We start from the raw sequence: 22755 nt of genomic DNA, 5'->3' as shown, positions 1-22755 counted from the left end.
GTTTTCACAAAACGGTATCAATTTAAAGTAACCAATTTACCACTAATTGTTAATAGTACAAATAAAAATTGGTGTACTCAGTATCGAATACTGATCTTATTTGTGTAGGAAAAAATAAAAGTCGATATCCTGAAATTGTCTATTAAAACGATAACTAACATTTCATCAAATCAATGAGTTCACGCGCTCCGTGTATTTGCGCATTTTTGTCTGCGGCTTCATTGTTAAAACGTGACCAACTGGCATCGAAGCTCAAGCCCAGCCAGGAATAGTTTTGTTAAAATAGTTACTTCAAAATTAATTTAAAATGATTGTGAAATTACTGTTATATAAAATTAGTAGATAGTTATTTGCAAAAAAATTACAAAATTAATTGCTCCGCAATATTGCTTATTCTGCCTTTTTAGAAAAACAGAGCTTCTCTCGTGAAAAACCAATTGAATAAAACCCGCTGTGTTTGTCTTCAAATCGAAAAAGTACAATTAAAATATCTGTATGTTACTAAATTACCTATCTATACAAGCAGTTGTGATCAACAGACTAGTACACGTAAACAAAATACTTAAGTACGAGTACTATAACAAAAAAGAGTAGGTACTTACTTTTCTCCGGCACTAGCAAACACTGATATAAGCTTTCTCACACCTTTTTTTCGAAATTCCGGAAACAAATGAATGAGTTTGCCTTTGGCATCAAGTATTTATAGTAGTGATCAAGTTCATGTCTGAACAAGCATTAAGTATTGTCGGGAGGATAGCGCTTTGCAAGTCTGGACACGAAATTGTACGTAATATCGAATACGTAAGTTTGGACAAGTAACAGTCGCTTGTCTTATTAAAATATTGTCTGCTTAGTTAGGTACTTAAAACAATGTAGGTAGGCCCTTATAAAAACTATGCTTACATTTTTGCCTATGTAGGTAGGGCCTTATAAAAACTATGCCAACATTTTTGCTCTTTACTATCAAAAGCAGATACATTTTCGTGGACCCCCATTAACATCATATGGACCCCCATTTTTTATTCACGCCTACGTAGACCCCAGCAAGTCTCCCGTGGACCCCTGGGGGTCTACCTGGACCACTTTGGGAATCACTGGGATATATTCTCAGAGCAACTCGAACTCTTCGTCTACCGTGAGTAGTGGTTTGACTCCAACTACGGTTTCTGTGAAATCATCCCAGCAGAAATGGATCTAAGGTTTATGTGTATGTACATATTATCCAAATGTGATCTCAAAACCCAATGTGTTGAGGATACGAAATTTTGGTAGATTTGCAATAGATTTGGTAGGCATTTTGGTACACAAAAATTTTCTCAAGTGGCAAGACTGGCCACCACGGACATAACTTTTGACAAATTTCGATTGATACGGGCGGAAAGTACTGAAATGTAGCACGTCGGTAATTTTTCGTAATGTAAAAGATCAAAACTAAAATCCAAATATTAAAAATAGTCTATCTGTTTATACATAGTTGTATTCGACTGTGATTTTGTGTTAGTTTAAGAATATTTCATATATGTTCAACCCTATGTTATAAGAGAGCAATCAGCTGACTCGTTTCTACGGTAAAAATCCAATTTTCATTGTTCAATTACATTGCGCTCTCATAAGATAGGTCGTATTAGCTTAATCGGTGTACGGTTTTGTGTCGGTCACTAACTAAAGCATGAAGCATTAGGTTTTCAATTCAATTAAAGTAGCTATACACGACACACTTATGTTTTCGATCGATATGAAAACTATTTTATATAATAACAATAAAATTTCTCAACATTTATCTTATTCTTTTCATGTTTACTTTCATCTTGTCACTTTTAGTTTTCCAAATAAGCAATTGGGTGCACACAAACCCATACACGACATACTTACTATATGCACAGCGATTGTAAAAAAATAAAAATTCTCGGTAACAGGAATTCGTATGCATACAAGCCCACGAGTAAATCTAACTTGTGCACATATCGATCGAACGCACTCGTATGTCGTTTATAGCTACTTTTAGAAATAGCAGTTAATATAACATTTTTGATATATGTTACCTTCATACTGCAGGGTCTATCACCAGAGATAAAAAGAGGCTTAACTCATCTCTCGCTGGAAATGAGAGATCTAAACGCCAAAATCTCCTAAACTTAGTCAACTCTCAAAGTTGAGAAGGTTTTGCTGTTGGAAAAGAGGAACGACAAGATTGAAATCCCGCAAAATTATTATTTGAATGGAGATATTTTTAATTTTTGTCTCTCCATTTATAACGGCTGTTATTACGATGAATAACAAAAGAAAAACAGCACGCAGCTTGTGTACATGTAAATATATTTTAGTTTTTATTAGATAAATTTGCATTTATTTTAGTTACTAAGTAAATTGGAGGAAGTGTGTTACGGGCTGCAGTGAGAAAGGATGAATCGGAAGGAACGGATCTCGAACGGTGAGTAAATAAAAAAAACGTTAAATAGTGCAAAAACCCCAATTTATAGTGTTAAAATCGCACATCTAGATTAGCCACAACTGCAATGACCATGATGGTGCAAGGTATAGGTGGGGAACCTTGATCCTACCCTAATTTTTTGTGAGAGGTTCATGCAAAGTTGATGTCCTCAAAAATATATTCTTGAAGTCATTGCCCTAGTTCGAAGTATAGGACTAGTACCTTGCCATTTTGTTTGCGGCCAGGGTACCAATTTTCAAAATTAAGCTAATTTGTTAGTTGTTTAATGTCACGGCCTTTTTTCAATGATAATTGTAAGGAAATATGTTTTTTTTTTACGATAGCCCGCTTATCAAATTGTAGTCGAAACTGCTTTCAAAATCTGAAAAAAAAGTTTATTTTAAAAATTGTCACGTAAATTGGTTGGATATAGTCCATTTTTATAAAATCGAATTATGGATGGGTGCATATGTAAATTAACCTATGCTAATATTTACCAAATACAACTTGTATGACCTTCCAATACCTTCCAAACAATGATGGTTAAATTCGCGTCTCAAGCGTTGAGTTATACGCCCGCTTCTGCTACGCTATCCCTTTACAGCTCGGGAGCAAATAGCGTGAGCTTTATTAATACCTCGGAGCTCATTTTTATTTTTTTTAATTAATAATTCGATATTTTTAATAACAGTTTCATTGAGGCCATGTACCCACTAAATAAGTTTTTGTAAGTTCCTCAGAGCAAAAACAGTTTCAGATGAGGGAAAAAAGTTTTAAAAACAATTTGGGTCGTAGATGAGTTAGGAAACAACAAAAAATTATTATCAATTTTTTCAAGGGTTGGTTAATTAATATAAATAGTTTACGACGGTTGTGCCAATTGCTGTCACAGTCAGGAGTTCCATAAGTAAAGACAAGGCGACCTTGCCAGGACAGCTTAAACCGGTTTTTTTTTGGTCAGGTTAGAAGTAGGGGAGGTACCAGAGTAACACCTTTCATGTTTTCTAGTTTATTTAGGAAATCGTGGGGTTAACTTTACCTAAATATCGTAACCAAAGGTAACTGTGAGGACCAGAACCAGAAGCTACAGTAATTTCAGAACTTAGCAATAATGTCCTCTTAATGTGTGCAATGATTCTCTTTTAAATGACCTTCCTTGACAGGATTTCCAATGCTTACCACGGCCGCAAAACTGTATTGTTAGATCCATAACTAAGTGAGTTATTAGTAGACGATTTATCGAGAAATCCATTACAATTGGTAACAGAAGTGGGATCGTCAAATAAATTCTCAAGGATTTATTTAAAAATGGCCAAGTTTAACGATCTGAAGATTCGACAACTAGAAAAGAAGCTGGAGCAACAAGCGTTTAGAGAAAGTTAGTCAGCGGCGTAGGAAGCGTTTAGAGAACGTATTGTAGGCGCAGGTGAATTTACAAATAGCGGAGATGTCATCACATAGGATGGCACAACAATCCCAATTGTCCTCACAGTTGGAAGAGTAGGAAGTATGCATACCAGTACAAGCGTCCACACAGTCGAAAGAGATGAACGTGCGTGTGTCAGCGCAGGTGTCCTCACAGTAGGAAGATCAGGAAGCGTGTGAACCAATATACAGAAGGAATAGTCACAAAAGCATATTAGGCAGAGCGGAGCAGTTTAATGTTGATGTTTGGCTGCTTGCAGCGAGTACGGAAAAGCGAAAATGGGCAAAGCTTCCGAGTAGTGAAGTTCTTAGCGCGCAGTACAAAGGTCCAAAAGGAGGGCACTTGAGAATCACGAAAACCATGGAGAAATTGAAGCAAGGGTTTTATTCGACTGGTTGTCGTCAATATAGAGCTATAGAGTATTGCGAAATATGCTGAGTGCATTGTAGCTAAAGGGTCAAGGTCTAGGAGTCATGGATAGATGAAACAGTGAAATTCGGGTGCGCCAGTTTAGCAAATTGGCGGGTAAGAGTGGTCCATTTCAAACCAATAAATAAGGAAATAGTCAGAAGTATACACAATTCCTAATCAAGAGGCTGAACCAGTGGTGGACGCATTCATCAACAAGTGGGTAACGAGATTCGGTGTTCCAATGGAGTTCGTTATGATCAAGAATGGAATCCCGAGTCAGCTTTAAATCAAGGGATGTACCAAAAACTGGGTATCCGGAAAACGGATGGAATTAACTCCAAGAAGAGAAGGACGGCTAAGAAAGTTAACACCAGCCTAGAAGACGAGATGGGGGACATAAAAGCTTTGTGTTTGGTATCGCAAATATGTCTAATCGTGACGATCAGACTTAGGTGGAGGGCAGTGTGACGAACACGGATGATAGAACAAAATCGAACCGCCGATAAATTGCCAGACTATTGCTGTCTAGATATTGATAGAATATTCAGAATGTTCACGAAATAAGTATGCACAAACTAAGAATCTTTGTTTTAAATCTTTACATTTCATATGATTTTTTTTTTAATATTAAACCCAGAGATTAATTAATACAAAATAAAAAAAAAAATAGTTCTAATTAAGAAAAAAGACAGAAGAACTATTCTCTTCGTACGAAAAGAGTATAGCGTACAAACAAATATTTCATTTAAGTCAAACTTAATTAATTTAATAATTTATTTAGTTATCGTTAACTAGCTTAATAGCATTTACACGTCTTGACATGGATTCAATCAGGGAGAGAAGGGTGGAAAGCGGTATTTTTTTCCATTCGGCTTCAATGCACTTTCTGAGTTCCCTCAAGGAATAAAATTGACGACCACTGGAATAAGCTTGTTGCGAAAGTATATCCTCATAAATTTTCTATTGGTTTTAAGTCGGGACCAACGGCCGGCCAATCCATTAATGGTATATTTCTATCTGAAAAGAAACGCTTTGTTGCAGCTGCATTGTGTATAGCAGCGTTATCTTGTTGGAAAATCCATGATTCCTCGCAAAACCGTTCCGAAAAGTCTATTAAAACGTTCAATGTAATTCATCGCATTCATTTTATGTGTTATAAAACATATTGGAGTTGCCATTAATTGTACCTAAAAGCTCCCAATACTATGAGGGATCCCCCTGAAAATTTGATTCCAGTGGTCGTCGAATATTTCTCTAATATTTGTCGTTACTATTGGGGCCATCTAGAATAAATTTTTTTTCGTTACTAAAAACCACTTTTTCCATTCATCGTCCCACAACAAGTGCCTTTGAACATAATGCTTCCTAGCAGTTTTTTGACGAGGGTGCAGCTTAGGTGAATCAGTTGGTTTAGCATACTGGATGTTGGTATTTTCTTTTAAAATTTGCTGGATTCAACGGGTGGACACTTTAAAAATAATTGGTGCCTAATGTTTATTGGGGAAATATTTTTATTCACTGCCAAATGCTTTATTTTCCACTTCGACCGTTCATTAACTTTAGCGGAGGTCCACTTCTTTTTATTGTTCCATACTTTTCGTGGTTTTTTTAAAAAGGAAGATATAGGTTTTTCATTACGATGTAATAAAAATGTCGGCTTTATCTCTAATTTTATCACAACATTTTAGCTTTGTCTGGATTTTAGTGCGCTCATCATCTAACAAATAGGTTCCACGTGACATTTATAAATAAATAACTGAGTAAACAGCTTTTTAATGTTCGAAATTCCCTGATTTTAATAATCATGGAAAGAGAATAACAGAAAAATCAGCGAAAATGAGAGGGTCTCGCATCATGTCATCCTTGCTTACTGTACGCTATATTTATTTCGCTCTGAATAAGCAAGTTGGTAAATAAAATAGTAAGTAACGGTCTTTAAAAACCTTTGTGCTACTAACAGTAAATCACTAACAAAGAACAACCTTGTCGCAATTGTTATATATACATATATATTTAAGAAAAAAACTCATGTGGGCTTTGATATATTCAATTTCTTAGTTTGTACCAGAGATAAAAAAAAATGCCCAACTCATCTCTCACTGGAAATGAGAGCGCAATTGCTAAAGGTCAACACCTCCTGAACTCAGGCAACTGTCAAAGTTCAGGAGGTCTGACGTTTAGCAATTGGAAAAAGAGGGACGGCCAGATTGAAATCCTACAGAAAAATATGTGAACAGAGGCATTTGTTGCTGCTGTTGAAGATCACTTATAAAAATTGTAAAACAACGAATTCGAAAGAAAAAGCGAAATTGAAATGTAAGGGATGAAATCTTTTGTGATACCATGCTAAGTAGTATTAATTTTCTATTGAAAATAATAAAAAAAACATTTATTAATTGACATCTAATATATTAATTCTTTTGATTAAGTATTGGAAGTTCAAACATCAATTGTTTTAATATATTACAAAATCACATAAAAGAGTTTAAATAGTTTATGCATGTGTTTAAGGGATATATGTATAATAATATTTAATCTAAATAAATGTTGTTTATTTTAATATAAATTTCCAAAAATTGTTATTTTGTCCGATCTGGCTACAGTAGGAAATGTTATAAAAAAATGCCTGGTACAAACCAGGTATAGTGGGATGACCAACTCTTTCCAGTGTGAGAGCGCCTCAAAATTAGCGTTTTTTGTAACATTTTCCACCGTAGTCAGATGGAACAAAATATTAATTTTTGGGCATTTCAATTATAATACCCAACATTTATTTAAATTTAATAATTTTATACATGTATTCTTTAAACATATGGAAAAACTATTTAAATCCATTTTTGTAATTTTATGATATTATATATTAAAACAACTGATTTTTAAACTTTCAATACGTAAAAAGTGAAAAAATGTGAAGCATGGCACCAGAAAAGAGTTTATGATACACATTTCAATTTTGCGTTTTCTTTAATGTTGTTTTCCAATATTTGTTACTGATCTTCAACAGCGGCAACAAATCTCTCTGTTCACGTATTTTTCGGTAGAACTTCAATGTGTCCGTCCGTCTATTTCCAATTGCCAGAGGTCAGGTGGTTTTGACATTAGCAATTACGCTCTTATTTCCAGTGAGAGATGAGTTGGGCATCTCTTTAAAACTGATTTCAACGTTTAAACACGGTGTTATTGTTATGTTGCTAGGCTTGCATTTCTTGAGGAGAGGTTATTATAATTTAATAAATAGAATGGAATATCCCATAGCCCGGAAAGATTTTTCATATGTGGATAAGGTCCATGGCGAAGAATTGTTTGATGTCTATCGTTGGTTAGAAGATCCAAATGCCGACGAAACAAAAATATTTATTGAAAAGCAAAATAAAATTAGTAAAAACTTTATCGAGGAAGGGAGTGATAGATGTCGCATTGAAAAAAAACTGACAAAATTATGGAACTATCCTAAATATAGCTGCCCAACAAAGCATGGAGAATATTATTATTATTATGTTAACACTGGATTACAGAACCAGAAGTAAAATAGTTTTTGAAAGCCATTTTATTTATTTAAAAATATTTCTTTGCTGTAGTGTTCTATTTCAACAAAAGAAGCGTGGGGATGAGCCGAACGTTTTCTTGGATCCCAACAAATGGTCAGAGGATGGAACAATCGCTTTATCCCAAAAGTCTTTTTCAGACGATGGGAATTACATGGCGTATGGAATAAGTGAAAATGGGTCAGACTGGTTAAAAATAAAAATTCGTGACGTTAAATCAGGCGATGATCTCAAAGAGACGTTAGAAAAAGTGAAATTTAGTGAAATTTCTTGGACTCTCGATAACAAGGGTTTTTTTTATGCCGTACGTCACCCGTATAAATATTTGTAAGCATCAATAAAATTTAATATTTTACAGAAATATGATCAAGTCGAAAGTGCAGATGGGGCAGAAGTAAAGCAAAACGAAAATCAAAAGCTTTATTATCACTATGTCACTAAAAACCAGAATGAAGATATCTTGGTCGCAGAGTTTCCTGAGGAACCCTCTTGGCGAATGTGAGTAACTTCTAATATTAATATTGCATACTTCTAGAAATACAGTAAACCTAAAGCTAATAAAACAATGTAATTACTTCATAAAACAATTTACCTCAATACGTTAGGATTAAAAGTTAAATCTGACATAAATAAAAAAGGTAAACTTTAGTATACCATCCCATATTATTTTTAGGGTTATTACACTTTTTTAAAACGCGCTCTCGAAATTTGTAAAAACCAAAGGTGCAAATAATTGCGAAAATAAATTTGCATATTTCAAAGCCGTGGAAAAATCAGAAAAAGTGAATCAGAGGGAAGAAATCATTAATAAGGGATATTGGAACTATACCAAAACCGAATGCTATTCACCATTTTTTACCAGAAATATGGGAAAGATCTGGGAAAACTTTAGTATACCGTCCCAGGCTTTCGGGTATAAAAGAGGTATGAGCGGATAGAGGAGATCCTCCAGATCAAGAAAATATATTGACATAGCTACGGGAAATATAGTTTTCGAGATATTTACGATTAAAGTTGAAAATTTCAACTATTTAATTTTTATTCGCTTTCAAATGTATTACTTATATTTTTCACTTTTTTATCCACTAACACTTCACTAATTCGTTTGTACACATTTCATTTATATTATATAGTGTAAAAATAGTTTAATTCAATATATAAATTATTGTTAAATTCTATTAATTTTGACAATAATAGAAGGGTTGCAAAATGTCAAATAACCAGTGTTACCTTATCGACATCTTTTGTAATTGAACTGAAAGAAATGAAAACAGATAATACCCCAAATACAGGAGTCCAAAACCTAGAAAACCTACCTAAACCTGAACTACAAGGTGCGTTCTAAAGTAAACAGGACTTTTAAAAAGAAGACAGAAGAAATGGTTTTATCGGCAAAATCAATTAATTTTACTCAAAATAGTCTCTTTGCTTTAATACAGCTTTTTGCACGGTCCAAAAGCATGTCGAACGAGTGTTTTAGCTCGTGCCAACTTCCATCTTCGCGATATTCGGGTCGATCACGTCGAATACGGAGCACCAAACGCTTGAAAATTCCAAGTAGAATACCGTATTAACGTTTTTCCCGAGTGGAACAAATTCTTTGTGGACAATACCTTTGGAATCAAAAAACAAATCAGCATTGTCTTCACGACCACTTTGAAAACGTTGAAACCACTCGTGTACTTTTACCAATTTTAAAACAAAATTTAATGTTGGCTCTTTGTTCGAAGCTCATTTTCGCACCGATGACAAAAACATACTGACACTTAAAACGCAATAACTTCACTTCCTACTTTCTTCTAACGCACAAGTCGACATATAGATGGCGACACTAGAGTTTACTTTGTTACTTTTACTGTTTACTTTGGAACGCTCCTTGTATTAGAAAGCATTGATGTTATACCCTCTATGACAATATTACTTTTTCTTATAGAACTTCATTTTGCGTTGTCGGCCTTCGGCCGCGCTTAAAAAAAACCCTGGTCGGTCCAACACCGGGGTGTACCAAGGTCTTTTCGCGTAGAACTCCTTTTTGAGTTGGCGGCCTTCGGCCGCGCTTCAAAAAAGATAACCCAAGTCGATCCAATACCGAGGTTTTTTTGCGCAGAACTTCTTTTTGCGTTGGCGGCCTTCGGCCACGCTTAAAACAAATGACAAATGGCAATACTGGTTTTCTGACTTCTACAACCCTTTTTTTTATTGTCAAAATTAATAATGCAGCATATAATATAAAAAAATGTCTACAAACGAATTAGGGAAGTGTTAGTGGATATAAAAGTGAAAAATATAGGAATATAATTCATTTTAAATCGAAAATACGTTGATCTGGAGGACCTTTTCTATCCCCTCATACTGGACGGTATCCTAAAGCCGACCCAAAGATATTTAGAGTGTTCGATCGGGGACATCAAGAAGCATTCCGTGATGGTCCGGAATGCAGTGGTTCTGACAGGTCCGTAGCTTCTTCGTCTGCGCAGCGCTACATCGAGGCGACCATATTAGGGCTGCATAATTTAAGACCGGCCGGCCGATTGTCTTGTATGTTGCCAGCAACGTTTGTTTGTCTTTTCCCCAAGAGCTGCCGGCAAGCGATTTAAGGATTTTGTTGCGGCTCTGTACTTTTGCAGTTATCGAGGTTGTATGAGGTGGAAAGGAGCACAGACTGTCCAATTTAACGCCTAAAATTTTAGGGTTATTGACTGCAGGGTTGCTCCGTATCCTCCTGACCCGTGCTGGCATCGAGTACAAACTGGGCCCCGAGGAATTTTCTGCTGCGTTTGCGCTAAAAGGCTCCATCCAAACTCCACCTCTGTTAAGTGCAATACATGCAATGGATGGAGTTATGTTGTTGTTGTTGTAACGGTTACCTAATCCCCGTTTGGGTGATAAATTCTAGATTCGTTGTCGTCGATGTCATCTAACGGAAGGCCCAGGAAACGAGCTGTTTCGACGGGGTCGGACCATAGGGAGAGGGGTGTTAGATGAGTGGGGTTTGTTGGGCATGCAAAGACGTGGTTAGTGTCATGCGGAAACTCATTGCATGCAGGACATGTGTTTGGTATGTCAGGGTCTATTCTGGATAGGTAGGAGTTTAACCTGCTACAGTATCCAGAACGAAGTTGCGCGAGGGTCACTCTAGATTCGCGAGGCAACTCGAGCTCTGTGTCTGCAATGGGTGGTGGTTTGACACGTATTACGCCATTCACTGAGAGGGAGTCGGTGAAGGTGTTAATGGCTCCACTGTGAATGGCGGTCAGTGCCTGTCTGAAGTTAGTTGCGTCCGAAGTCTGGTCGGCGTACTGTCTAATGTCGTCGACGTAGTCAAGGAAGGACCTCTTGATGTTTCTAGGAGGCGGCTCCACTACAAGCAGGCGACTGCAGGGGTGGTTTCTACGAAAACATCCCAGCAGAAACTGCTTGGAGAGGAGGTCGTTATGTTCCTTAACCGGAAGCATACGGGCCTCACTATGTAGGTGTTCGATTGGAGACATCAAGAGGCATCCCGTGATAGTCCGGAGTGCAGTGTTCTGACAAGTCTGAAGCTTCTTCTTCTGCGTGTCACTGCATCCAGGCGACCACATTGCGGCTGCATAATTAAGGACCGGCCGGCCGATTGCCTTGTATGTTGCCAACAACGTTTCTTTGTCTTTTCCCCATGAGCTGCCGGCAAGCGACTTGAGGATTTTGTTGCGGCTCTGTACTTTGGCAGTTATCGCGGTCGTATGAGGAGTGAAAGAGCACAGACTGTCCAAAGTGACGCCTAAAATTTTAGGGTTATTTACTGTCGGAATTTTTGTGCCATCGACTGAAATGTTCAGGTCCAGTCTGTACTCCTTCGTCCAATTTGTGAAGATGGTCGCTGTGGATTTGGTTGGGGAAAGTGTTAGGTTCCTTGCACGAAAGAAGCGAGAAAGATCGGAGAGGTAGCCGTTTACTTTTGAACACATGCCATCGATTCCATTGCCCGACGTCAATATCGTACAGTCATCAGCGTACGAGGTCATTGAAACTCCCGCTGGTGGCTGGGGAGTTTTGAAATATAGAAATTAAACAGAAGCGGGGAGAGGACACCGCCCTGCGGAACCCCCTGTTTAATTTTCCTGAGTTTGGACTTTTGACCTCGAAACAGTACGGATGAATACCGACCGCTCAGGTAGTTCATAGTCCACCGCTTCAGCCCTGGAGGGAGCGTTGATTGTTCCAGGTCCTCAAGTAGCGTTGCCTGATTGACTGTGTCAAAAGCTTTTGACAAGTCCAACGCTACGAGGATCGTCCTCTCGAAGGGTGGCTTCTGGTTCAGGCCATGAACTATCTGGGCGTTTATGACGCTAAGTGCTGTAGTGCTGTGGTGGTACCGGAAGCCATGCTGATGGTCTGCTAGGCTCAGGTAGTGGGTGAATGACGGGAGTAACAAGGCCTCAAGTGTCTTCACTACTGGGGAAAGGAGAGTTATCGGGCGATAAGACTCCCCTTTGTTGGCGGGTTTTCCAGGTTTCAGCAGTGGTACCACTCTTCCGACTTTCCACACATCGGGTATTTGAAGAGTGGATAACGGCAGGTTGAGGACCTTGGTGAGGTAGTTTACTCCCGTTGGGCCTAGGTGTTTTAACAGCAGCATGCTTATTCCACCAGGGCCGATGGATTTAGACGATTTCGCCTTTTTGATGACACTCTGAACCTCCCCATCGATGAAAGTAAGTGGTGCGCGATCAAAGGGTGCAGTGTAAACTACCAGCTAAAATAGCTTGCGCACTTATTCGGGTCCGAGGAGGCATGGCCATCGAATTGAATTTCAACCCGATCGTCATGTCTCCTTGGATTTGACAGGGCCTTGACAGTAGTCCAAAGCTTACTCACACCGATGGAGACGTTGCAGGACTTCAGGTGCTCTATCCATTTTGTCCGCTTATGATGATTTACCATTTGCCGAATCTCCAAATTGAGATCCCTTATTCGGGGATCACAGGGATCGGCATGGCGCAAGGTGTCGCGCTCATTTGCTAATACAGCTGCCTCGGCTGGGAAATTGGGGCGGAGTTCCGCGATTCTTCCAGCCGGTATGAAGCGAGCAGTGGCAGCAGCGATCACCTTGCGGAATTGACGCTCGCCAACGATGACGTCCGTAGGAATGGATAGTGCGTTGATGGTGCTCTCAGTAAAGCCGACTCAGTTAGCTTTGTTAAAGTTAAGCACATAAGTGCGGTTGTCCACAGAAATAAAGTCAGGAGGTTTCTCGATCGAGATAATTATGGGCAGATGGTCTGATGCAAGAGTTAGCATAGGTCGCCAGGTTATACTATTTATCAGACCATCTAGCGATGGTAATATCTGGCGAGCTATTACAGGTGCCCATAATTCTGGTGGGGGCTTCGTCATTCATTGTGAAGAATGTCGAATCGTCTATCTGTTCCGCCAGCTCCATCCCCCTACGATCGTTTGACAGGCAGGAATGCCAAAGATCGTGATGCGCGTTAAAGTCGCCTAGCACCAGACGGTTTTCACCACGAAGTCGCGCATCTATATTCGGGTGATATCCTGTTGGGCAACATGTAACTGGGGGGATGTATATATTAAATATTTCGAGGTCGACATAGCCTGACCGGACAGCTATACCCTGAAATTCTAGGACCCTGCGGTCGATGTCAACATCGATTAGACGATATTGCACGGTGTTGTGCAATATGAAGGCTAGGCCTTTACCATTATCCCGCTCGCGATCCTTACGTAAAACGTTGAAACCTGCACAACTCAGAAGATCTGAGCGGCTGTTTAACTTGGTTTCTTGGACCGTTGCAGTTAAATTGTAAGAGTCGCGTTTGTCGCGGGTGTCCAGTCGTGATCCTAGGCGTGAGTGGGGTGCGTGTAGGTGGTGATTGTTGCAGCTGTGCTATCCGCATGGGAGGTTGTCGCACTGTGGTGTTGGTTGGCGACGCCACTGTATGTGATTGCGGGGGCAGACTCCTACAGCATGGGGCAACATACGACGCACTCCACTCTCGTGTGGTGCGCAGACCAGCACACGATGTGATGTGACATTCCGGCGTATTATGGTCTGACACACGGAACAGACTGTGCGCGGAACCAGGAGTTGCTGGGTGGTTCTCGCACGAGGATTGGAGCTGTATGAAAGTTGGGGGGGGGGAGGTTGGTCAGATTGGGAGTTATGCTGTCTGTGTGAGCTCCTTGGGACCGTGGAGGTCCTATCTTGGCCACTCGACTGGAGTGGCAGCGCAGTGCGCGAATATGGTGCAGGTTGCACAGCCGTTGAGGCAGATGTCGCATTATTGCGTTGACAGCATGGGGTACGTAACTCGTGGTCCACTCCCTGTGTGTCTTAAGGCCTGAGCAGGTCTAAAGATGGCTCCATCCATTGCATGTATTGCACCTAACCGAGGTGGAATTTGGATGGAGCCTTTTTGCGCATACGCAGCAGTAGAATTCCTCGAGGCCCGGGTTGGACTCGATACCAGCACGGGTCAGGAGGATACGGAGTCAACGTTTTACGTAAGGATCGCGAGCGGGATAATGGTGGAGGCCTAGCCTTCATATTGCACAACACCGTGCAATATCGTCTAATCGATGTTGACATCGACCGCAGGGACACCACCCTAGAATGTCAGGGTATAGCTGTCCGGTCAGGCGATGTCGAGCTCGAAATATTTAATATATACATCCCCCCAGTTACATGTTGCCCAACAGGATATCACCCGAATACAGATGTGCTACTTCGTGGTGAAAACCGTCTGGTGCTAGGCGACTTTAACGCGCATCACGATCTTTGGCATTCCTGCCTGTCAAACGATCGTAGGGGGATGGAGCTGGCGGAACAGATAGACGATTCGACATTCTTCACAATGAACGACGAAGCCCCCACCAGAATTATGGGCACCTGTAATAGCTCGCCAGATATTACCATCGCTAGCGGTGGTCTGATAAATAGTATAACCTGGCGACCTATGCTAGCTCTCGCATCAGACCATCTGCCCATAATTATCTCGATAGAGAAACTTCCTGACTTTATTTCTGTGGACAACCGCACCTTTGTTAACTTTAACAAAGTTATCTGGGTCGGCTTCACAGAATTTACTGAGAGCACCTTCAACGCACTACCCATTCCTACGGACGTCATCGTTGGCAAGCGTCAATTCCGCAAGGCGGTCGCTGCTGTTGTTGTTGTAACGGTTACCTAGTCCCAGTTTGGTTGTCGTCGAAGGCATCTAACGGGAGGTGTCAATTCCCACAACAGCCGGATCTACATTACCGGAATTGACCCGGATTTTATCCGGCCAAACTATTTTGCCCTTCGACTGACAAGGCCCTATGGTCCGGCCTCGTCGAAACAGCCCGTTTTTTGGTACTCCCGTTAGATGACCTCGACGACAACCAAACTATCACTTACCATCCAAGCGGGGACTAGATAACCGTTAGAACAACAACAACAACTGACAAGGCCAAACGATGTGTTACCCGACGGCTCCGCAAAATGCCAAAATACTGCGCACCACTTGCTTTCACCGATGGGGAGGTTCAGAGTGCCATCACAAAGGCCAAATCGTCTAAATCCATTGGCCCTGACGGAATAAGCATGCTGATGTTAAAACATCTAGGCTCTTTCTCGCTTCTTCTCTGCAAGGAGCCTATCACTCTCCCCCACTAAATCCACAGCGACCATATTCACAAATTGGACGAAGGAGTACAGACTGAACCTGAACATTTCAGTCGATGGCACAAAAATTCCGACTGTAAATAACCCTAAAACGACCGCGATAACTGCCAAAGTACAGAGCCGCAACAAAATCCTCAAGTCGCTTGCCGGCAGCTCTTGAGGAAAAGACAAAAAAACGTTGTTGGCAACATACAAGGCAAGGTATTTGAAGAGTGGTCAGCAACAGGTTGAGGACCTTGGTGAGATAACTAGGCCTAGATGTTTCAGCATCAGCATGCTTATTCCGTCAGGGCCAATGGATTTGGACGATTTTCCTTGTTGATGGCACTGTGACACTCTGTAAGTGGTGCGCGGTCTTTGGCAGCCGTCAGGTAACACATCGTTTGGTCTTGTCTGCCGAAGGGTGCAGGATAAATTGCCGGCTAAAATAGCTCGCGTCCGAGGAGGCATGGCTATCGAATTGAATTTCAGCCCGGTCGTCATGTTTCCTCAGATTAGACAAAGCCTTGACAATGGTCCAAAGCTTACTAACACCGGTGGAGAGGTTGCAGGACTTCAAGTGCTCTATCCATTGTGTCCGTTTATGTTGATTTACCATTTGCTGAATCTTCAAAGTGAGATCCCTTATTTGGGGATCACAGGGATCAGCATGGCGTAAAGTATCGCGCTGCTTCGGCTGGGAAATAAGGGCGGAGTTCCGCTATTCTTACAGCCGGTATGAAGCGAGCAGTAGCAGCAGCGATTACCTTCGGAATTGACGCTCGCCTTTGGCCGGATAAAATCCGGGTCAATTCCCGTAACGTAGAACCAGCTGTTGTGGGATTGCGAAAATATTTATTATAGGTATTGGCTCGATTCAACCTATTTTTAACATACGGCTATACTATTTTCAGAAAAGTATTCTCTCTAAATTTGTATTATATATCTCGCCCATTGATCGATATTTTTCGAAAATTCGAAAGGACAGGTTTCAAAATGCAAAATGCCTCGCCTTTTGATCTGGGTTGCGTTAACCAGACTGTGCCTCTTAAATCTACCTTTTAACGACAGACGGGGTGGATGCATCTTTCGGTCTCTCTGAGGCAGGAGATGCAGACGCAGTGCTGGCCCTAACTTTGTGTCGAGAGATATTTGCATCATCTAGAGATTCGTCTTTTTTTTGCGTGTACCCCCGCTACTGGCCTGTTTTTATTCGTCTGATTTCGAGCAGCTGAGCTTGCTGGAAGAAGTTGCCATGGGGTTTGCACTTTCTTTGTCGGCCGTTGTAGTTGTCGCCTGAAGAGTGCCCTGAATTTGGGTATGTCATCATCTTGTTCCTTAAACAGCGCCCGCTCTTCTGGTGATAGGGCGTCCTGGAAGGTAACCAGACTAGATGTCTTGTTTGTGGGTTTTATGTTTTTGTTGTTGTTTTCTTTTTTCGGAGTCTATGTTTTCAAATGTGAATAGTGCGTAGAGCCGCACGACGGGAAGACATACATAGAAAAACATTTTTCATTCATATAGATCGCTAATTAGGTTGGGTGCGTTCGAGCTACGCACGACTGCAACTGCGATGCATATGTGCTGATACTCTGCTAAAGTGCAAAAAAAAAATTTAGTGTTGCCGATTATTTGCATAAATTGCGCGCGAAAAGTGACAGTAGAACGAGATACTGTTGAAAATGTTGCCAGAAATTCACGCAGAACGTGATACTTTGACAAATTTGCAACACTGCTGCCATAAATGCCATCTCGAACGCACTTGTTCCGCTCACATAACGTAGAAGTACTTTTTTCAATAGCATGTTTTGACAGATCGCGCGTGAATCCTGTCAAGCTGTCATGTTATTTTTGTTCAGTATTGTTTAGCATTTCATCATGGAAAGACTTATGCCTGAACAACGTTTACAAATTGTTCAACTTTATTACGAAAATTTACGTTCTGTAAAGAATGTGTTTCGCGCATTTCGCTCAACTTATGGTCAACATAATCGGCCTACTGACCGTACTATTCGCAACACCATCACCCATCTTGAGACCCAGATTCATGACTGGATAATATTCGTATTCGACCGAATAGACCACGTCCAGTACGCAGTGAAGAAAATAAAACGACCGCAGCTGAGAGTGTACACGAAGACCGTGGACAGTCGATTCAGAGCCGTTCGGAGCAACTCGGACTGACGTATGGAACGATTTGGCGTATTTTACGTCGATATCTTAAATTGAAAGCGTACAAAATACAGCTTTTGCAAGAATTGAAGTCGCTGAACCTTCCCAAGCAACATCGCTTCGCTCTATGGGCTCTTGAAAAGTTCCACGAAGATCCGACGTTTTCGAGACAAATTCTGTTTAGTGAGGCCAATCCGGTTCAATGGGTATGTAAGCAAGCAAAATTATAGCATTTGGGACGAAGAGTAACCTGAAGAGATTCAAGAGCTGCCATTTCATCCAGAAAAAAACAACGGTTTGGTATGGTTTGTGGGCAGGTGGAATCATCGGTCCACATTTATTCAAAAATTATGCCGGTGAGAATGTAACCGTCAATGGCGACCGACTATTTGATGCCTGAAATTGAAGCTCGTGATCTCGGCGACATTTGGTTTCAACAACACCACGTCGCCACTTCCCACACATCGCATCAATCGATTCATTTATTGGGAGAACACTTGGGTGAGCAGATAATTTCACGTCTTGTCCCGGTCGATTGGCCACCAAGATCTAGTGATATCACACCGTTAAACTTTTTCCTGTGGAGATATGTAAAGTCTGAAGTCTAAGCGGACAATCCCGCTTCGATTCAGGCTTGAAGCAAAACATCACGCGTGTCATTCGCCAGTTACAAGTCAAAATATTTGAACGAGTCATCGAAAATTGGATTCAACGGATGGACCATCTGAGACGTAGCCGCGGCCAACATTAGAAAGAGATAATCTTAAAAAAAAAATTAAAAAGAATGTTCTTTCAAATGATAACAAACATTCCCCATTTATTTAGAATTTTCTATGTTTTTTCATCTATAACAAACGGAATATCATCTTTATCTGTAATTTTTCTTGAAATAAAAGAATTTATTATATTGGCTTTTGCACAATGTAGAGCGTATGCGATATTCTTTAATTGTTTCTAAGAATTATTCCGTTTCTAGAAATTTTACGTTTTGCATATTGTTAAATTTCGTATTTGTAATATTTTTAATTTCACTCATTTTATCTGTTGTATGTTTATTAATTTATATTTGACTACTATTATTTTGCAAAACATTATTTATTTCAATTGAAACTATTTCATAATCGTCATGGTCTGGATTTCCTGCAATCCTTACATCCTCATTACAATAAAATTAATTGATATCTTTGCTTTCCGTTCTACTTTTAAACTGTTTAGTTGTGTTTTTATTTGTGTTATTATGTGCTTATTTAGTTACGTATCCCAGTTTTTTTGAATTTTTTTGTCCTTTTTCAGGTACTATTTCTATCTTCTTGACTGTAGGGTTTATGCTTTTCCTGATATTATTATTGTTATATTCGGTGTCTTTGCTTGGTTTCTAAGAAAATTTGTATAAGTTATTTTGTCTAGTTTCTTCTATGTCTTTATTTAAAGATGGCTTATTATCTATAACTATACATTTGATATACAATAGTAGAGCTCCTTAAGCGAAATCGGAGGTTTCGGATGCTAGTTCAAAATCCTTCTCGAAACTTGGATGTGCTAAAACTATATCTTTTCATACTAAAGGGTTTTGTTTATTGTACTGAATGCTTCTAAGGCTTCGTTATCTAATTCCATTTCTATTTACTGTGAATGTCATTTGGAGTCATTACCGGTTTCCCCTTTTAGGAGTGCTGTCAACGGTTTAGCTATTTTTGAATAATCTTTGATAAATCGTCGGTAAGATTTTTTGGGTTTTATCCCTTTAAAGTTAATTACATATCCCAATAATTCTACTTCGTCTTTTGCAAATGCACATTTATCTAATTGGGTTTTTATATTTGCGTTTTCTAAGGTTTGAAATACACATTCATTTTTGACAAATTTTATTACATCATCGATATAGAAATAGCATTTTACTCATATATGTTAACGAAGCATGTATGAAGTGCTCTTTGGAATGTAGCTGAAGCATTTTTGATGCTGAAAAGTAATCTGATATATACATACTTTCCGTTGTTTATGGAAAATGCAATTGTTTCTATATCGTGACTCACGAGGTGCAATCTGGAGAAACCATCTCTTTAAATCGACGACAAGGGTTTGGGGTTAATTTCAATCGTCCCAGCGATTGATTTTACGGTAGTAAAGTGTTTTTAGAAAGAGATTGGCCGATAGTTGCAGTATAAAGTCAACCGAAAGTTTAAAAATATTTATATTAGGTATATGGGTGCTAATAAAATATTGCCCCCGAATTTCAATTCTACAACTCACAGATTGACCAATATGTTCGGTAAAAAATCAGCCAAATGCACTGGGGTCCAGATATTTGGTGTCTGGGGCCTTGAAAAGTTATAGTACGTTTTCGACAATTTTTGGGCATAAGATGAAATACTTTGAGGGCACTACTGGTGCAAAGTTTTATCCCGATATATATTAACAAAATGAAAGAATTTGAGGGAATTAAAATTTAAAAAAAAAATGTAAATGTGTTTTATAGAAAGCAAGCGTGGTTATCATCCTGCTTCGCCCATTTTAATAGTTTATGATAGGAATGGTTGGGTAACTTCACATTTGGTTGAAATTGGTCAAATACTTCCTGAGATATAGGATTTAACTTAAAGGGCTTCGCTTCCATTTCGGTTGCGAAGTTTAATGCTTGTACCACATTTATTCAGTTAGTTATCACACTTTTAGTCGTTTTCAACATAGTAGCTATTATCATATTGATTTTACCCATTTTCACAGTGTATGAAGAAAGACTTCTTCAAAGCAAGTTTGGTTGATTTAGCGTCAGCGGGTTGGAAGATATGTACTTTTAACCATTTAGGGGGCGGTCCCAACCCACTTCAAACATTTTTTTAGCCCAATTATGTTCCTCGCTACTGTGATCCTCTGTACCAAATTACAGTTTCGTATCTTAATTTAATGACGTTTTGTGGGCGTGGCAGTGGTCCAATTACGCTCATCTTCCATACCAACCTCTTGGGTGCCAAGCAACATATGTAGCAAGTATCGTCAAGATATCTCGTCTTGCCAACCACTTTAAAATCGACGCATATTACCCAGTTATGTTCTATGAATTTTATTTTCCCAAAGTATTCCAAATAGGCCTTTTTATTATAGAATCGGATGCATTTAAACATATACCATATATTATATATATAACTCTTATCTATCTCGATTAGTTTTAGAGTTTTAGGTGATACAAAAAACCTTTAGGCGAGCAAAACTATTATACTGTTGCGAAAGTATAAAAAGGGGAACGAGTACTGACTCGTTTTTATGCGTTTGCACATTCACTTTAGTATTCAAAAGTTGTAGTTCGCTAGTACCATAGTAGGAAATGGTTCCCCAAATCGTTACAGTGCCCACATGACTATGTAGTCATTTCAACTGATACTCCTTCTAGCAAAAATTATAGAGACTATAATTGTATCCATGTACACATATCCATATGTTTCCTTGTACCAAAAATCTCTTTACTGTTACAGGGTCATTGAGGGATGATAGAATAGTGTGAGTGGATTTAAGTCCCGGTTTTTTCACAAACGGGTATATAATCTTGATGACACTTAGTGCACATATTTCTTGGCACTCTGAGGAGGTTGATATTGCAGATGAGCAAAATTGAGAGTGGGCGTGGTGTCGTCGCTAATAGGTTTTATGCACATATTTCACAAACTACGAAGATGCATCAATCAACATTTCTCTTTAGCACTTGATCATACAGTTTACAAATTCATTATTAAAAATACTGTGGGGGTCGCTGTGTGATACCGAAGGAACTATACGCACACGTTTACTGCCAGTAGGAAAAGAGGAGTGAACATGTGTTGTGTTGGGTGTTATAATAACAGCAGGCGTCCTCGAGTAACTGTTTGCTATGTATTCGCTGTTCCTTTTTTGCTGTATACGTTTCAACATTCCTTGTAAGATATGAGCTGCTGACTTACTGACGTGTTGCCATGTTGTATAAGAAATTGAAATATAATTGTGGCTCAGTCCACAAGTACTGCCCTTCTTGGAGAACGTTATCCAAATCATTGATAATTTAAGAATATTATTAGTAGCTCAGCGGAATCTAACGCGTCTCTTGGGTGATGGTGTAGATAATCTGAAATCGGATTCTGAGAGCCGGTATGATGACGACGAAAATCGAGGTTCAGATGACTCCGGTGAAGTTAATGTAATAAGCGTTGTATTGTTGCCATCGTCGTTGTTCTGCTCACTATCGTTGAGGCTATCGTCGAGAAGTAGATAGCTCAATTGATCGAAACTGTAGTGTTTTCGCCTCTGACGTTTATGACAATATGTTTCTCATGCCTTAAAATGACTCGGTGGGGTCCTTCATACAGTGAAGTGAATGCGTGGTGTGGAGCGTCGAGTCAACAAAAAACATGTAAACATGTTCGTTAAAAATTAATGTCTTCCTCTGACCTTATCGGACGATGGGTTAGGGTGCAAGGTCTGCAAAGTAGTTTCTCAAACATTCTGCCATATTGGATGGTGGCAGACCAAAACGAAGTTGGTAGGAGTTGCGCTAAGATCTTCCTTCAAAGACATGCGAATTCCAGAAGTACAATGGGTAGCATATTGACCCATGACTTCTTTTTGTGACAACGAATCGCGTCCTTCAAGTGACGGTGAAGACGTTCCATTATTACATTCGAATGCGGATGGAAAGTGCTGGTGTGTTTAATCCCGAAGAGACGAGCGAGAGCGTTAAAGAGTTGACTCTGAAACTGGTAACGGTACTCCGTAGCGGCATATCCATTCTGCGAAAAGTATAGTGGCAACACATTCGGCCCCGATATTACTATGCCTCTCGAAACCTGGGGAACCGGTCAACAATTGTCAAGCAGTTACGAGTGAAGGTGGTGTGTATCTGTTTAATACCGAAGAGACGAGTGAGAGCGTTAAAGAATTGACTTTGAAACTGTATTTTGTTCCCTGGTCGATCGTGATTCGTAACGGTACTCCTTAGCGGCATATCCATAATGCGAAAAGTGTGGGGGCGACACATTCGGCACCGATATTATTATGCCTCTGAAAACCTGGGGAAACGGTCGATGATTGTCAAGCAGTTACGATAGAGATACCTTATTTTGCTGGCAAGCTAGGCATGCTCTGACCCACAAACGGC

At 39.8% G+C, this 22755-nt stretch overlaps 1 protein-coding gene and 1 long non-coding RNA gene across 2 annotated transcripts in view; both read left to right on the top strand.

The window, feature by feature from the left end:
* The first annotated feature begins 1575 nt into the window (after positions 1-1575).
* LOC138856213 (uncharacterized) lies at positions 1576-2339 on the top strand. Its single transcript, XR_011395320.1, has 2 exons — positions 1576-1681; positions 2056-2339. It is a non-coding gene; the product is annotated as an uncharacterized lncRNA (long non-coding RNA).
* Positions 2340-7424: 5085 nt separating this feature from the next.
* The window catches only part of LOC106623513 (prolyl endopeptidase), an 85346-nt gene continuing 70015 nt past the window's right edge, over positions 7425-22755 (top strand). Inside the window, exons 1-3 of the mRNA XM_036364913.2 lie at positions 7425-7791; positions 7847-8117; positions 8172-8311. Coding sequence (XP_036220806.1) covers positions 7454-7791; positions 7847-8117; positions 8172-8311 — 749 coding nt within the window. The 5' untranslated portion in view covers positions 7425-7453. The remainder of the gene's footprint in view (positions 7792-7846; positions 8118-8171; positions 8312-22755) is intronic.

The sequence above is a fragment of the Bactrocera oleae genome, chromosome 3, assembly GCF_042242935.1.
Source record: "Bactrocera oleae isolate idBacOlea1 chromosome 3, idBacOlea1, whole genome shotgun sequence".
Lineage (NCBI taxonomy): Eukaryota > Metazoa > Arthropoda > Insecta > Diptera > Tephritidae > Bactrocera > Bactrocera oleae.
This window is presented reverse-complemented; position numbering and strand designations above follow the sequence as displayed.